This window comes from Trichosurus vulpecula, chromosome 7 (assembly GCF_011100635.1).
Source record: "Trichosurus vulpecula isolate mTriVul1 chromosome 7, mTriVul1.pri, whole genome shotgun sequence".
In the NCBI taxonomy this organism is placed as follows: Eukaryota; Metazoa; Chordata; class Mammalia; order Diprotodontia; family Phalangeridae; genus Trichosurus; species Trichosurus vulpecula.
This window is the reverse complement of record NC_050579.1, coordinates 29,181,643-29,196,716: the sequence shown is the minus strand read 5'-3', so window position 1 is coordinate 29,196,716 and position 15,074 is coordinate 29,181,643. Positions and strand designations below refer to the sequence as shown.

Below are 15,074 nucleotides of genomic sequence, written 5' to 3'. Positions count from 1 at the left end.
GTTTGGAAAGAGAGTGATTAGACAAGGAAGGTGAGGGAGAGTGGCGCTGAGGTTTTATGCCTGGGAGCCTGGAGTTCGCATCCGAGATCCTGGGGAAGTCCACACTCCCATAATGCAAAGCCACACCCTGCCTCTGGAATTCACTATGTGTCTAAAGTCCAAGAGACAAGGATCTGGAGCCGGGAGGGTTGGTTTGGCCTGACCCGAGTCCAGCCCTGCCCTGCCTGACTCAAAGCTAGGCCATGGTCCTGACCTTCAAAGCTATCCTAGACTTCTCCCGTCTCCGTCTTTGAAAGGGCTCCCCAAAGCCAGGCAGTTTCTGGAAACTAATTATTATATTTTGAGCTGGAAGAGACCTCAGAGGCTCTCTAATCCAGCGCTCTCATTTTATAGAACTGAAGCCCAGAAGAGCTATGATTTGCTTAAGGTCTAACAAGTAGCAAAATGCAGAGCTGGGATTTGAATCCAGGCCTTGATTCCAAACTCAGTGCTTTTCCCACTGTACTATGAGAGTGTGTGTGTGGGGGGAGGGGGCAGCTATTTTTAAGTCCCAGATAAAGGTACCTAGCCACCCTCTAGATACCCCATTCCCCCAAAAAACCCCAAATGACTGTCTCTTAAAGGAAGGCAAAGCTTCTGATAAAATAAAGAATTCTAGCTAGAAAGTGGTAGGGACCTTAGAAATTACTTTGTTCCACCCCTTCATTTAACAGGTAAATTCAGACTCAGGGGGCAAACATGTCTGGCTGCTCAAGGCCACACAGGTAGTGAGCACATGCTATCTTAGAATGACGCTTGGTCGTGATCATAGACGTTGAGCTGGGAGGGGTCTCGGATGCTATCAAGTACAATCCCTTCATTTCGCAGAAGAGGAAACTGAGGCACCAATAGGTTAAATTGGTTGCCTAGGGTCACACTTGAGGGAGAATTTGAACTCTGAGTCCAAAGCTCAAAGGGTCATGTATGGGCGCATCCCCCTCTTTTTTAGAAGCTGACTCCTCATCACATCTATCAGCACCAAGCCCGCTCTAAGGCACCAGCCTCCCCTGGGAGGAAGACAGGGTACAGTGGCCCGTGTGCTCTCGGCCACTCATGGCTCTCCACGGAAGCCACGGACACTCTCAAAGCTCACGACCTCTCCAAGGGCTCTTTGTTTTCTAGAGCTGTGGTCCTCTGGTCCTTCCACCACACTCCCCAACTCGACTCACTCACACTCCCAAGGCCTTGGGGTCTAGGGGTAAACACTAAGCTCAGAAGAGCTGGTTTCAAGTTCAGTTTCTTCCAGTCAGTTGTTAATGTCCCTGGGCAAGCCCCTTACCCTCGCTGGGTCTCAGTTTTGTCCTCTATAAAATGGAGGCCTTTGTGAGGGGAGTGAGTTAATATGTATCAGTAGAGATAGAAAAAAAAGAGTATCAATAAAATCAAAAAACAAAAGCTCTGAAGGGGACGTGAACAAACAGGGTAATTTTATTACTACTTTGTTCTTTCATATACACTTTTTACAAACAAGCTGCACATCACAGAAGTTCCCGGTTTCACATAGAATCTTCTTTTGTTCTTTGTATATGGAAGTATTTGTGTTTGTTAACAATTAAATTCACAATAAAGATAAAATCCAAAGGAACAAACTAATAAATCAAATATAAGGGGGTGGGGTGAGGATAAGAACGTCCCTTCCAATCCTAAGCATTCTATGACCCCAAAGCTCTGACAATGAGATGACAAATAAGGACAAGGAGATGGAAGTTTGCCCGTCACTGTCTTCCCCACCCCCGCCCAGGGGAAGATGCTGTTGGACATGGGAGAACTAGAACGTAGACGAGAGTCTCATCGGAAGAGTTAAAGCCACAGTGGAATGGGAGGCTTGGGTTCTTCTCCTGGTTCTGCTGGCTAGCCAGCCGTACCACCTTGGGCATAGCCACTGGGCCTCAGTTTACCCACATGTAAAATGAGGGTGTTAGACTAGATGACCTCTGAGGTCCCTTCCAGTTTGAGATCTAGAATATCTAGAACAGGGGTTCTTAATCTTGTTTTGTGCCAGGGACCCTTTGGCCACCTGGGGAAGTCTAGGGACCTCTTCTCAAAACAATGTTGTTAAATGCTTAAAATAAAATACATAGGATTGCAAAGGAAGCCAATTATATTGAAATAAAGATGTCATTTCCTCCTCCCCCCCATCCAAGTTCACAGATACTCCCCTCGAAATCTATCGACCAACACACCCTGTCACTTCTCTCGCCTCAGTTTCCTCCTCTGTAAAAATGAAGGACTTAACTGAGTCTGTTTCTGGGCCTGTCCCAGAGAAGGAAGAGCCTCAACCTAAATCCTTTCACAAGAGTAACACACTTACCAACACTGACTCTGGCTTCCCTGCACTAGGGACGGCTCTGGAGAGTGCTTTACCCTCACCCCGGGGGATCCTGGGGGCCGCTCAAGGGAAATCCCCTCTCTCTGCTAATCACAACTTGGACCCATCTATCAGCCTCTTCTGGGAGCACAGGGACCTGGTGTGGCGGACAGAGAGCTGGGCTTGGAGTCAGGAAAAGCTGAGTTCAGATCTGACCTCTGATACTTTCTAGCTCTCTAACTCAACCTATCTGGGCATCATTTGTAAAATGGGAATAGTACCAAACCACAGGCTCTTAACCTTTTTGGGGGCCATCTAATGAAGCACATGAAACCTCTTCTCAGAATAATACCGGTAAATGCACAAATAAAATGCACAGAATTCCAAAGGAAACCCAAATCAGACTGAAAGAAGGTCATCTAAACATTTTCTGGACTGAGTTCAGCTCTGTCCCTCCTGAGCCCCACCCCCACTCTGGTGCTGCCCTGCTCTGTCACCCTCCATAGCCCTGTGGAGGCAAGGTATCAAAGCTCCAGGCTACCTTTGCTGGGCAGTCCTGTGGGTCTTCAGGAAACCCTGGGAAATCCTCATGTTTACATTTCAACACAGAAAGCTTCCCTTCTTCCAATCATTCCTCTCTGATACTTCAGCCTGGCATTCAATTCGTTCACTCACCAAATACTTACACCTGCCTCTCAGCTGGCAGGAGCTTACCACCTCACAGGAAAGGCCCCCTCATGGTCAGTCAGTCAACAAGCATTTATTAAGCACCTACTATGTGACAGCCACCACACCCACTAAGCGTTGGGGATACAAAGGAAGGCAAAAACATGGTTCGAGTCCTCACCCAGCTTGACATACTGAAAAGGGAGACACAATGGACAAGAGCATCTGTATATAACATGGACAGCCTGCTGTGAGAGAAAGACCTTGGGCTCCAGAGTCTTGGGATTACAGATTTCAAACTGGAGAGGACCTTCAAGGCCATGGAATCCCAACTTTTACTGATAAGGAAACTGAAATGACTTGCCCAGGGTCACATAGCTGGATAGTGTCTCAGGTGAGATTTGAAGTCATTTCTTGGCTTGACTGCAAGGCTAGGGCTCTAAGCACTTGACCGTGCTGCCTGGGTCTGAATCTTAGCTCCAATGCTTTAGAAATTGTATGAGCCTGGGAAAGTGGTTTGTCCTCCCTGGGCCCTGATTTCCTCATCTGTAAAATGAGGATAAGCATCCTGGCAGGCCTTGCTACAAAACATGAGCTGGTGTTATGACCATCATTCCCAGAATGCAAGGCAGAATGTGACCAATTCTAAGTACAAGTCAAGCGTTCAGAGCAGGGAGTCCAGAGGAAGGAGACATGCCTGCCTACAAGGAGAACTGGGGAGACTTTAGGGGAAACGTGGCTCTGGAGCAGGGCTTTGAAGGAAGGGTAGGTTTTTGACAAGTGGAGACAGGAAGGGAAGGTGGCAGAGACTCCCCTCCTTCTTGAGACCCAGTGAGTTACCTTGGGGGTGGGGGTAGGGCACTGTCATTACACCCAGGGTTGATAAGCACTTCTTTCATCACTCTTCTGCTCCAAAGCCCACCATGGCTCCCTACTGATTACAGCACCAGACAAGATTTCCTCTTCCTGGCTTCCAAGGCCCTTGGTGATTGGGACCTTCCCTCCCTATCCAGCCTTGGGTTCCCCTACACCCAAAATATAATCACTAAAATTCAGCCGGGGAAGAGGCTTCAGTTATCACCTAGTCTGACTGTACCTGTCAGAATACCCTCCAAAGGAAGTAATTGTCCAGCCTTTGCTTGGAGCCCTCCAAGGAGGGGTAGCTCACCACTTCTCCAAGGAGGCTCCTTCTCACTTTGGGATAGTTCTAACCGTCAGATGATGAGCAGAAATCAGCCCATCTGTTGCCTCCCCCATTGCTCCTGGCTCTCCCCTCTAGGGCCAAACAAAAGAAATCGAATCCCTTTTCCACATGACAAATCTTCTCCCCTGAGTTCTCTCTCTCTTCAGGCCAAACATCCCCAGTTCCCTCCGACCAATCTTCAGATGGTCCCATCCCATGGTCCTTCATCATCTTGGACACCTTGATGCTGCAGCTCATGAATGTCTTTGCTAAAATGTGGCGTCCAGAACCAAGCACCCCAATGCAGCCCATCCCTGCCCCCTGCCAGAAGGCCTTGCAGGGACTAGCCCATCTCTTCTGCTCTTCATTTTCTGAAACCCTCCAAACACTCCCCTGAAGAGCCTGCTGACACCATTTACAGGCTCCAGAGGATTAAGAGCTAGAAGGGACCTTCAAGATCATCTAAGCCCAGACCTCTCTGACCCAGAGGAGGAAACTGAGTCACAGAGAAGGGAGATCACACATGTAGTAACAGAGGTGAGATTCCAACCTGAGTCCTTTGGTTCCAAAGTGAGAGCCTTGACCCCTACTCCATTTGATTGAATCTGAACTGTGACTACTATTCTAACAGATCTCTGTCCTTGAGGACAGGCCAAGAGGCTGAGGTGAGCCAGGGACTCCCTGGAAGCACATGAAGCATCCAGGCTTTTGGCCACTCTCGTCCCCCTACCCACAGATGGAACGACCCCCTTTAGACTACAGCCTGTTGCCAAGGAACTGTCCAGCTTGTAACTACTGGTTTATAGGCAACCTGGATGGGCAAGATGGGCAGGGTCCTGGAGCAAAAACACATGGAGGGAGTACTCACTGAGATACAGTTTTTAATGTTATTCAAGAGTAATATTAAATGCACACATCCCACCTGCAATGCCGGGGGGAGTTACTATCATTATAAATGGCTCCTGCTATACCTCCTTAGTGGACGGTAACACACAAGTGGAGTCATTTCCCTAGGGTATGAATATGTCTTATTTCAGCTCTGGCATGTGGCTCCTGCTGAGTGGAATGACCTCTATGGCCCCAACTTCCACCTGCTGCCTCTGAAGTTGATCTGGGGACCTTGGAAATTTCCTAGCCCTTCCCACATTCTGCTATCACCTTTATTTCTCAAATACATCACTGCTCCTGGCCAGCCACAGTGAGGGAGGAGAGCAAACCTTGAATGGTCCCTCTCAGCATTCGAAGGTTGATCCTCCGATCCTCCTTTGAGGATTCAGAAGGCGCTTTGGCATCTTGTTGGGTCACAGGATTAATCTTTTTGAACAGCAGTAATGTCCAGATTTGTCCAAGCGCCAGCTGGTTGGAAACACTTAGAACCAGAGTTTCAGAGCTGGAAGGCACCTTAACCTCATCTAGTCCAGTCCGTCTGTTTTACAGCTGAGGTCAGATAGGCTATGACTTACCTAGAGTTACACAAGTAGTAGCATTAGAGGCGATTTGAACCCAGACCCTTTGAGTGCCAGGGCACTTATAACTGCCCTATACTCTGCTGCCTCTGCTCTGAAGGTCAGCCATCTAGCTCCTCTTCTACGTGCCAGTCAAGCTGGACTTCTCTCTAGTCTGGGGCCTTTGCCCACCTGGCCCAAAGCCCAGGTTCAAATCCTAGCTCTTCTAAGGCAACTGATAACCAGTAGACACAGGGCTGGGCCTGCAATCAGGAAGATGTGACTCCTGAGTTCAAATCCAGCCTCAGACACTTACTGGCTTGATAACCCCAAACAAGTTACTTAGCTTCTGCCTGCCTCAGTTTCCACAACTGTAAATTGGGGATAACAACAGCACATGGTTGTTGTGAGAATCGAATGAGATAAAGCACTTAGCCCCCATAGTAGGCATTCTACAAACAATTCTTTCCTTCCCTCCCCCTGTTTGCTGCCCACGCAACCTTTGGCAATTCACTTAGCTTTCCTGGGCCTCAGTTTCCTCATCTGTAAAAAGAAGGGGTTGGATTAGATGACCTGTAAGGTCCCTTCCAGCTCAACTGCTAAGATCCTAAAGGACATTTTAAAAAAATCTACCTTTCGCCCAATCTCCTTATTTTACAGATGAGGCCAGAGGAAGAAAATGACTTGCCCAAGGTAAAAGAGTCAATGGCAAATCTGGGATTTGAACCCAGGTCTCCTGATTCCAAATCCAGAGCCCTTTCCACTCTCTGGTAGTGGCCTCTTTCTGTTTTTACTGTTAACGCTTGCCAGTGATTTCTCACTCCTCTGGGCCCAGGGCGACTGGAACAACACTGAGCAGACATGAAGTGGGTGGAAAAACCAAGAACCAGAGATGTCCCAATGACTTCACTTCAGGGTTCCACAGGGAGGGAAGGGTCGGGGCTAACAGCAGAATCCAGGACTCCTGGCTCCCAGCCTCCAGTCCCCTTGCATTCCTGCCTCCCTCTGACCATCATGGCTCATAGCTTAGCAAGACACACCCACCTGGCTGACCCAGCTGAGCTGTACAGAAACCCAAGCTGAGAAATGCCAGCCAGCTCAGCAGCCACCAGATCCCTGGCTTGGAGAGGTCCTTCTCAGGGCATTTGGGCCATCCCCCTGCCCTGGAGAAGAGTTCTGCCTTGCTGAATTCCAAGGAAGACAACCATAAACAAACACTGTTCCCTCTCAGCAGTAGACAGACATACAAAATGCTATCCTGGAACTGAATGTTGTATCAGTATGATGACCAGGATGGACTCAGAAGAAAAGCCTTAGAAATAGGCTTTCTGCCCTTGTTTACAGAGATGGGGGTCTCTGGGTGTGAACGTTACATATAGGGTCAGATTCTGTTGGTGTATTGGTTAGTTTTATCAAACTGTTTTTTAACTCCCTTCCTTCCTTCCTTTTCCTTCCTTCTTTCTTTCCTTCCTTTTCCTTCCTTCTTTCTTTCCTTCCTTTTCCTTCCTTCCTTTTCCCTCCTTCCTTCTTTCTTTTCTTCCTTTTCCTTCCTTCCTTCCTTCCCTCCCTTCTCTCTTTCTTTTTTTAAAGGAGGGATAGGTCACTGAATAGGGCCAGGAGCAATGATGTATTTGGGAAATAAAGGTGATGTAAAAACAAAAGAGAGTATTTTTTTTCAAAGAAAAAATGTTATCCTGGGCTAGGGAACCTTGGACCATACAGCCCAGACTTCTCAGACCAGGACTGTCTGGTGAAGGGCTACTGATTCCTATTCCTGGGAGTCAGCTTTAAAAAGTTAGATCGATTCAGAAAGATTTAGGACTGTGAGAGACCACGGAGATCCCCTAGTGCCTAGGAATTCACAAGGGGGAGGGGAGCTGTGGATAATAGACTTCATGGGGTCTATGAATTTGGATAGAAAAAAGTTAGATCTTTATTTTTACTCATCTCTAACTGAAATTGAGTATTTCCTTCACTTATTTAAACAATGGTTCTGATGACTACATAGGCTTTCCCAGACCACTAGCCAAGGAGTCTATGACCCTTACACACAAAGAGAGAACCACAGTTCAGAACCACCCCCTGCATTGTATAGAAGTCCAGAGAGGGGAAAGTATTTGCCCAACATCACACAGCAAACTCATGGCAGAGACAGGATTTGAACCCAGACCCCCCAAATTTGCCACTCCTTCTATTCAAAGGTGCCAATGGTGGTGGACTTTCAATGGGTCTGCAGAGAATATCTATGCATGCTCACATACAGAGTAACTGTTAGAAAACTGGGATCAGGGGGCATCTGAGATGAGGAGACTGTAGAGGGCACCTTCATCTGGCTTTCTGCCCCCATTTCAGAAAGTAGGAAACTGAGACTTAGACAAATGAAGGGACTTGCCCAAGGTCACTCAGCTAATGAGTGCTTGAGGCAGGACTTGAACCCAGATCTCCTGACTCCTGACCTCGGGCTCCTCTTTGCATAAAGATGTTAGGAAGGCAGGAACTTCTCAAGGAATAATGAACACAATGGGTAGCACATTTACAACATCACACAACTATAAAAAGTCAGGGCCGGAAGGAACCTGAGAAACTTTCTAGGCCAGGAGTTCTTCACCTCTTTTATGTCGTGGACCTCCCCCTCTTTGGCAGCTGATGAAGCCCATGGACCCCCATGAACCCTCAGGAAGCATGACAAAGCCCACGGACCCCTTGGGACCCCTCAGGCAGCATGATGGAGCCTATGGACAAAGCCCAGAGATCCCTGTGGACCCCTTGGGTAGCCTGAGGAAACCCATGGACCCTCTGGGGGACCCTTTGGGCAGTCTGGCAAAACCTATGAACCCTTTCTTAGAATAATGGTTTTAAATAATTGAAGGAAATGCTAAATTTCTGTAAAGGCTGCTGAAAAGAAAGATGCTATTTTTTCCCATCCAAGTTCACAGTATCCTTGAAACCTACACGGACCCCAAGGTAAAAACCCCTGATTTAGTCCAATCACCTCATTTTACATCAGAAGAAACTGAGATTCAAAGAGGGGAAGGGATTTATTCCTCTAAGAACTGGGATTATTCGTGGAGCCAGAACAGCACGATTGGGGGAAGGGGGGGGGGTGTTGCCTGACATTGCTGGGCCAGGAAAACCTGTCTGCTACCTACTGGCATAGAACGCTAACCCTGTTAGCACCTCCACCTCCCGGAGGAAGCGGAGGGAACAGCAGACAAATCACATCAGTGTGGACTAGACAACGCATCATCAGAAGCAGCAGTCTGGATTTCTCCCCAAGGCTCTGGTTGGGGCTTTGGGACCAAAAGGCATCAAGTGAGAGCTCAGAGGACAGACAGGCAGCGCCTCACCATAACAGCACCGGGCAGAGAAGTCCAGACAGAGCTCTTGTTCTTAAGAGCCACCGCGAGCTGAGCTCTGCTTTCCGGCGCTTTTCTCTGTCAGGAAACCTGCCTCTGAACAGAACTCAACTGTTCTCCCTGCCTTTTCGGACTCTCCTTTTGCTGGCTGAAGCCACAGAACAGGGAGGAAACTCACATCACCTAGTCCAAAGTCGCCTTCTTATAGATGTGGAAACTGACAACGGAAGCCCAGAGAGGGGAAGGGATTTGACTGAGGTCACCCAGCAGAGCCAGATTCCAGACCTCCTGACTCCAAGAAAGGTTTCTTTCCACTGTGCCACATGCTCTGAGTAAATGAAGATCATACTTTTAGAGGGCTACAAGGTAGCTAGGGGCCAGTAGTAGAAAAGGTGCTTTTGTGCAGATTTTGCCCTTTAAAGTAGGACTGTGTGTGAGAGAAAAAGGGGGAGGGAGGGAGGGAGGGGGAGAGGGAGAGAGGAGAGAGGGAGGGAGGGAGAGAGGGGAAGGCGGGGGGAGAGAGAGACAGAGGGAGAGAGAGGGGGAGGGGGGAGAGAGGGAGAGAGAGAGAGAGAGAGAGAGAGAGAGAGAGAGAGAGAGAGAGAGAGAGAGAGAGAGAGAGAGAGAGAGAATATGTTCAAAAAGCAGGCTCAGAGCCCCACAGTTGGAGGGAGACTCTGTGGCTGCTCACAGTCCCATCTAGCCCATTTCTCTCAGTAGCATCCTGTCTTTCTCCCTCTCTCTAGCATAGCCTAGGGGGCAGTGAAGTCCAGCTCTCTCTCCCAGCTTCCAGCCTCCAGTACTGGCTGCTTCCAACATGTGTATAAGTGGGTACAGGTGTGCGGGCGGGAGAACTAATTTGTGAACCCCTCAGGCGCAGGAGCCCCCTTCCCCAAGTGCCTGCTGCTGGCTATGCTAAAACTGGAGAAGAAGCAGAGAGAGAAAATGGAGCCCAGAGACCCGGAGGGTCCAGGGCTGCATCAAGTGATGAGTTCTCCCGGGGCTGCCCGGTTCCTTGGTCTCCAACCTCTAACCCCAGACTCCCTTCCGTGGGCACAGGAGAATCCTAGGGATCAGTGTGGACAAATACCCTGCCCTCCCCCGTCCAAATCTTCCCCCCTTCCTGCCTGCCCTAGCTTCACGTTCCATATCTAAGTCGACCTCTCTTCTTAAACACATCCAGCCCTCTGATACAACAGAGAACATAGATACCCGACTGAGCCATCTGGGATCCCCGCCACCCCCCCAAATCCAGCGCCCCTCTGTGAGAGGCGCCAAAAACGGCAGCAGCAAGCCTGGGCATCCCCCTGGAGAGGGCGCAGCCCAGTCTCCGCGCCTGCCTCGGAGGGCAGCCAGGCCAGCGTGAAAGCAGTCTGCGGGGATCCCGGCCCCCCCCTTTAGGATGCCCTAGCGGGGGACCACACGAACATCACTAGCAGCATCTCAGCTCGGTGACCAGGATACCTGTGACCCTGCCCGGTCCCCTCCTTGGGGCTCCCCCATGTCCCTCCGGTCCCGTGCGCTCCCCAGGCCTCCCCCTCTGCCGTGCGCCTTCCTCGGTGTCCCTCCCAGGTCGTCCCCCCCGCCCCGACCCTCCGTGGGCTCTCACCTGGCGCAGCTGGAGGAGCAGCTCTCCGGCCGCTTCCTGGCGGCCCTGGCGCACCAGCGACAGCAGCTCCTGGATCATGCTCACCCGCCGGTGGTAGGGGGCCAGGCCCGGCCCGGACGCGGACCCGGCGCGGGCCGCCTTGTCCCCGGGGCGCAGCAGCAGCGCCGCCCACAACTCGCCTCGCTCGCGGGCCGAGCTTCGGCGGCGGGGGGCGGCCGGGGCCGGGGCTGGGGCCGGGGCCGGTTCCGGGTCCGGGTCCGGGGCGGCAGCGGGGGGGCGCGCCGGAGCTCTCGGCCAGGCTGCCCTTGGTCTGCCGGATGCCCATGCCTCTGCCGCGCCTCAGCGCCGGGCCGCCGCCGGCTGCTCCATCCTCAGGCTCGGCTCGGCTCTGCTGCCTCTGCCGCTGCCGCTGCCGCTGCTGCTCCTCCTCCTCCTCCTCGGCCCCTCGGCCCCGCTCCTCTCCGGCTCTCCCCAACGACTCGGGGCCACGAGCCGGGCCGCGGGTCCCGCCCTCCCCCGCCCCCCGGCCGCGCGCCGCCCGCTGCTCACGAGCCCAGCCCAGCCCCGGCTGCCACCGCCGCCGCCGCCGGGGCCGCAACTTTGGGGAAACTGTTGCACGCGGGCGGGGCCGCGGAGGGAGGGGAGAGGAGGGGAGGGGAGGGGGCGGGCGGGGCTCGGGCTGCCCGAGGCCCCGCCCCCGGGAGACCACGCCCCTCGCCCCGCCCCTCCCGGGCTGGGGCCCCCACGCGAAAGCGAGCTGTAGAGCCCCACGCCAACGCCGCCGCCGCCACCACGGCTGCTGGCGGTGGCACCTCGCGGTCCCCTCCCCCAGCGCAGAGGAGGCGGGGCGTGGGGGCCCCCCCCAGGGCTCACCGGCGGCCCTGCGCCCAGGAGCTGCCCAGGGCGGGTGGCAAATGCCTCCGCTGCTGCAGGACTGACTGGGCAGGGAGCCACCCCCAGTCCACCTAGCTCCCCGCTCTTCCTCCTCCTCCTCCTCCTCGGCCAGCCCAGCGTCACCGCTCCCTCTGCCGGCCACCGAGCTGCCAGAGCGAGGGGCGGGGTCTGGGGGGGCTCCCCGGCTCGGAGGGGGCTGGCTCAGACCCGAGTGGGGACTGCAGGCTCCGCCCCAGCTGAGCGCCTTTCGCTCTCCTCCCCTCGGATGTGGCGGCTCCTGGCGCCCTGTTCTTAGCTGGGTTTGGTGGGGAGAGCCGCCCTAATCTCTACCCCCTCCCCGGACAATGGTAGGGTGGTGGGGCACTGGCCACAACCAGTTCTTGCTTCAAGAGCCTGGTCTCACTAGACCCTCGGTGTTCTCTTCCTTGCTCTCCACTGAGGAAGTTATCCTCGCGCGGGGTGCTGGCAGAGGGGTGGGGGGGGGGGGGTGGCGAGGAGAAAGAGAAGGATGAATCCTCCACTGGCAAAGACCTCTCTTGGCTATGGGACAGAGGGCATCGGCTGATCTAATCCTCCCCTCTCCGCTCCCCACTGACCTTTCCCTTAACCATATCAACCCCAACCCATAGCCAAACCCTTGGTCAGATTCAGGCTGTTGGGCTGATCCCTCGCGTCTGTCCGTTCAGCTCTGAGATCTCTGTCGAGGCGGAAACAAGTAAGCGGCTCCGGGAGCCACCAAAGGCCCATTTTGTGAAGCACCCCGTTTCCTAGGCTTGGTCACAGCTCATCTCCAGAAGAGTCTTCCCTGCTGCTAGTGCTGTCCAGCATTACTCACCCATTCCGTTATCCACACAACCTACTTAGCTTGCTTGGTTTGGGGGGGGGGGGGGTTCGGATGGTGGTCTCTGGCTTTTTCCATACCACCCCTGCCCCATCCCACTAGATCCTTCCCTGGGATGGGAACAATGCCTTCCCCATTAGACCCGCGAGGCAGCCACATCCTGACTCCCATGTCTTTTTTCTTCCTGATGTACACACGTTGCTGACAGTATTACCTTGGGACCTTGAGAGAATCACTTCCTCCGTAGGCCTTAGGCCTCAGTTTCCTCACCTGTAAAATGAAAGAATGACCTTCAAGTCCCCTTCCTACTCCAAAACTCAATCTATGCTCCTACCTTACACTTTGGGGGAAAGTGCGGGGCTTAGCGAATGCTGATGGATCCACAGCCTTCTGTATGGTTCCCATACCCCCTCAGGCAAATGACTGAAGCACCCCCTTAGTGGAAGAGACTAAGAAGGCTGGGGAGGGAGCCCATCTTCCTCAGGTCAGGTAGGTTTCCTGGGGAAAGTTTCTATTTTGGTAAGAGAAACATATCAGAACCATAAACTGTCAGAGGTCAGAAGACATCCAGTCTGAGACCCTCTTTTTTGAGAGAGTGGAAAACAGGGCAAAAAAAGGTGATGGCATTTTTTTCCCCCAAGGTCACACATAGTTTTAGATCATTCTAGATGATCTTTTCTAGGAAGCCTCACCTGATCCCGCAGCGGCCTAGTGGCTTCCCCTAAAATCACTTTGTATCTACACGTCCGCATGTTGTATCTCTCCTTGCTAGAATGTAATTTCTTTAAGGTGTGTGTGTACCCATTGTTTGAAAGTAGGTGCTTAATAAATGATTGTTGATTTACAAGGATTCAAAGTCAGGTTTCCTGGCTCTCAAATAAATAAGTCATCTTGACCTTCTGGGCCTCAGTTTCACCATCTGCAAAATGAAGGGATTGGACTACACTGCCCCTAAAGTACCTTCTAGTTCTAAATCTGTGTCCTCCAAGCCACCCTGCCTGGACTAAGTGTCCACAGCTAAGGAGAAATCCCCTGTAACATCCTTCCTCCACCCACTCTATATAAGTCCAAGAGGCCAAAACAAATAAATAAAAAGACAAGATCCCCCTTCCCTGGCATCATCCCCATAGCCTTTCCCTTCTTCTATCATTAATCAGTCAACAAACATTTGCTAAGAGCCTACTAAGTGCTAGGCACTGGGACTACAAAGGGAAAATAGTGCCTGTCCTCAAGAAGCTGACACTCTAATGGAGGATTTTTTTTTAAAGAGGAAAGACAGTGACATTGGACAACATGCATGGGTGGGGGCAGACCAAGTCCTGAGCCCCTCAAAGCCGGATGAAAACAAGAGCTGTGAGTCCATCCTTAAAGAATATGGAGCAATGAAAGGACCTGGGAGCCCTGACTCTCCCCTGTTTTGAGAGTCCAGGACCCCTTCAAGGGCAGTCTGGGGAAATCAATGGACCCCTTCTCAGAGGCATGTTTTTAAATGCATAAAGATATGGAATCGCAAAGGAAAGCAATCATATTGAAATAGTTATAAAAATGTTTTAGACCAAAACCAAGTTCCCAGATACCAGGTTAAGATCTTTGGATCTGGGCCAGGAAGTAGATGTGAGGTTGACAGGAGAGAGTCTCTCCCTGCCTCCTATTTCCCCCCTCCCTCCTGGACCCTCTGGAAGCTGCTCCCTCCTGATGGCTCATTAAAGTTGAGGGAGAGGACAGAAACATTCCTAGGCTCTGGGGAGGGCTCAGAGCCACAGCTGCTGCCTGCATTGCTGAGGAAACCATCCCCAAGGAGAAGGAGGGATATCAGGAGAGGGAAAAACAACTCAAGGCCCCTTGTCCTTTGGCCCATTTCCGGTTTAGGAAGGAGGAGTTCCTGTTCACTAGAAGGCCCACCTCCTTGGAAAAGACATCTGGGTATGCCTGGAACCCAACCCAGGTTGAGCAAGAGAAGGCTAATCTCAGATTATTCCAGCTCTTCCTCCTTGGCCCCTTGTGACACCTCTGAGCACCTCATCAAGTTAAGAGACTTGCCCAAGGTCACACCTATCTAGTGAGCTACTTAATTAGCCCTGTGACCTTGATCTTGTCTGTCACCTGACCCCACTCATCCTCCCCTGTCAAATGACAGTTGGACTAGAGAGATAGCCCCTAATAACCCTTCTTGCTATAAAGCAAATGCCTATTGCTTCCAAACAAAGCTTTCTTGTCAAGAGAAAGGGAAATATAGTTTAGAAAGTCAGAAAAGGAAAAGACTACCACTCCATCCTGACACTAGCTACTTACTAGGCTGAAAGATGGGGGCAGGGAAGCAGGAGTGACAGAGAAACAGACAGAGAGGAGGGATACAGAGAGACAGAGTCAGAGGGAGATGGAGACAGAGATGGAGATGGAGAGAGGGGGGAGGGAGAAACAGACACACAGAGAAAGACAGAGACAAAGTGAGACAGAGAGAGATCGTCTCATAATCAGTGGGCACGAACTGCATACTACTGTCCAAATATACAATAATTTTATAAGCCACAGGATCCAGAGCAGGAAGGGACCTCAGAGGCCATCTAACGCAACCCTCTCAATTTACAGGTGAGGAAACTGAGGCCAGAGAGTGATTTGCCCAAAGTTACACAGGTAGTGCCATAAGCAGAATTTGAACCCAGGTCCTCTGATTCTCCGGTCCATGTGGCTCCACGTTGTTCCCACCCCTATATTAGAATCTAAGCTCCCAGA

General features: G+C 51.7%; 1 protein-coding gene across 1 annotated transcript in view; it reads right to left on the bottom strand.

The window, feature by feature from the left end:
* LRRC75A (leucine rich repeat containing 75A) overlaps positions 1-10,931 on the bottom strand; it is a 124,068-nt gene extending 113,137 nt beyond the window's left edge. The window contains 2 exon segments of the mRNA XM_036768572.1: positions 10,607-10,870; positions 10,872-10,931. Of these exon segments, the coding sequence (XP_036624467.1) occupies positions 10,607-10,870; positions 10,872-10,931 (324 nt within the window).
* Positions 10,932-15,074: the final 4,143 nt, after the last annotated feature.